This window comes from Penaeus chinensis, chromosome 40, assembly GCF_019202785.1.
Source record: "Penaeus chinensis breed Huanghai No. 1 chromosome 40, ASM1920278v2, whole genome shotgun sequence".
Lineage (NCBI taxonomy): Eukaryota > Metazoa > Arthropoda > Malacostraca > Decapoda > Penaeidae > Penaeus > Penaeus chinensis.
In genome coordinates this window covers 18,914,647-18,917,146 of record NC_061858.1, presented here as the reverse complement: position 1 = coordinate 18,917,146, position 2,500 = coordinate 18,914,647, and the positions used below count along the sequence as shown (strand labels likewise).

At 41.2% G+C, this 2,500-nt stretch overlaps 1 protein-coding gene across 1 annotated transcript in view; it reads right to left on the bottom strand.

Annotated features, from left to right (window-relative positions):
• Window positions 1-803, bottom strand: part of LOC125047139 (tyrosine-protein phosphatase non-receptor type 4-like) — a 24,509-nt gene extending 23,706 nt beyond the window's left edge. Inside the window, exon 1 of the mRNA XM_047645255.1 lies at window positions 678-803. Within this exon, the coding sequence (XP_047501211.1) occupies window positions 678-803 (126 nt within the window). The remainder of the gene's footprint in view (window positions 1-677) is intronic.
• Window positions 804-2,500: the final 1,697 nt, after the last annotated feature.

Below are 2,500 nucleotides of genomic sequence, written 5' to 3'. Positions count from 1 at the left end.
GATGATGATGATGGTGATCATGATGATGATGGTGATGATGATGATGAAGGTGATGATGATAAAGATGATGATTGATGATTGATGATGATAATGATAATGATAATGATGATGATGGTGATCATGATGATGATGGTGATGATAATAAAGATGATGATTGATGATTAATGATGATGATAATGATAATGATAAGGATGATGACTGATGATTGATGATGATGATGATAATGATAATGATGATGGTGACTGATGATAATGATAATGATAATGCTGATGATGGTGATCATGATGATGATGATGATGATGATTTGATGATGATGATAATGATAATAATAATGATGATGGTGATCATGATGATGATGATGATGATGATGATGTTGATTGATGATTGATGATGATGATAATGATAAAGATAATGATAATGATAATAATGATGATGATGATGATGATGAAGATGGTGACGACGACTGCGACGACGATAATAATGATAATAATGATAATAATAACAAAATGACAATACCAATAACTACAATAACGATAACAATGGCAACAACCCCCCTCGAGCAATTACCAGTCAACCCCATCAGCCAGTCAGCCAAGCCAGTCAGCCGGTCTCCTCCGCGGTTCCTTCCAGGCAGAAGGGGGTCCGGATACAGCGACCTCGCGACCCAATTAACCGACTTGTGAAGCGTGAAAGAGAGACGGATGAGGCGGATGACGGCGGGCGGAGTGGATGAAGCCGTTAAGGGCAGTGAAAGGCGAATCCGGCGGCACGCGGCGGAAGGGGACAGGCGACCCTTGGGGCATGGGGCTTCAGTTGCGAAGAAAGGAGGAAGTTGATCTCTCTATCGTGTTTTCTTTATGTCATGAGGTTTACATAATATATCTTCTCTTTATGGGTTGTCTTCTCTATCTCATGTTCTCTTTATGCCATATGTTCTTGCTACATTATTTTTTTCCTTATTTCATGTTCTCTCTATACCAAATTATACCCATGCCATGTTCTCCTCATGCCATGCTCTCGTTATTATATATATTTTTTTTTACTCGTGTCATATTCACAGTTTTCTTTACGTCATGTTCTTTCTACATCATGATCTCCTTCTATCATTTTCTCCAGCTCGTTTACAAAACCTCACAAGTCGACATGACACCCCTTCCTAAAATACAGCAAAGGGTGACAATGCACAACGTCGTCACAGTAATGTAAACCGTATAGAGAACACCCCTCTGGCACACTCCCGCACACAGTGGAAAAAAAAGAAGGAAAAGCATGTACGGACATCAGAAGATTTCATGACGCAGTGAATGCCAAGCGACCACGAAGACTGGATGACCTATGTGATGGTCCCGGAAGCTGATGTAGAAAATGTATGAATGGCGTTGATTAATCACACAATGTGATGACTGCTTCATCACATTCCATCCTCCGGATTGCGTAATTTCGATTTAGATGTAATGATCAACTTACATAGTTAATGATGAATGTTAATTATACCCACCCACAAAAACACAAACTAACAAACATACAAACAAACAAACAAACAAACAGAGAGAGAAAAGAGAGAAAGAGAGAGAGAGAGAGAGAGAGAGAGAGAGAGAGAGAGAGAGAGAGAGAGAGAGAGAGAGAGAGACAGAGAGACAGAGAGACAGAGAGACAGAGAGACAGAGAGACAGAGAGACAGAGAGACAGAGAGACAGAGAGAGAGACAGAGAGACAGAAAGACAGAGAGACAGAGACAGAGACAGAAAAAAGAGAAGAGAAACAGAGACAGAAAGAGAGAAGAAGAAAAAAACAGAAACAGAGACAGAAAGAGAGAAGAAGAAAAAGAGAGAAACAGAGCCCGACAGCGCGAGGGGAGACCCAGAGCCTGGCCGAGCGACCCGAATGCACTGCACGCAACGGAGAGCGAGAGGGACCTCCCTCGACACTCTAGTTCACGAGGTCCCTGTGCTCCCTTACATGTAACTTGATCTAGAGCATTCTCTCGCATTTATGGCATTAAACTCCATAAACGAGGCGAAATGTATACTACCAACTGCCATCTTACGCAGCAGAATTCTGATCTTTGAGATACGGAAAGAATCTGGAGAAAAAAGTAAAAAGTAAAACATGATGTCTGTCGCCGAGTCAAGAGCAATCAGGAGCAATCGAGAAAGTATGTAAACCTTTTTCTTGTCTTCTTCTTCTCCTCCTCCTTCTCCTTTTTGTCCTTCTTTCTTCTCCTTCATTTTTCCTTTCCCCTTCCCATTCAGGTTTCCCTTCCTCTTCCCCTTCCACATCCCTTTTCCTTCACTTCCCCTCTCCCTCCTCTCCCTTCCCATTTAACCCCTCCTCCCCTTCTTCCTCCTCCTCCTCCTCCTCCTTTTTCTTTTTCTTTTTCTTTTTCTTTTTCTTTTTCTTTTTCTTCTTTTTCTTTTTATTTTTCTTCTTCTTCTTCTTCTTCTTTTCCTCTTCTTCTCTTCTTCTTCTTCTTCTTCTTCTTCTTCTTCTTCTTCTTCTT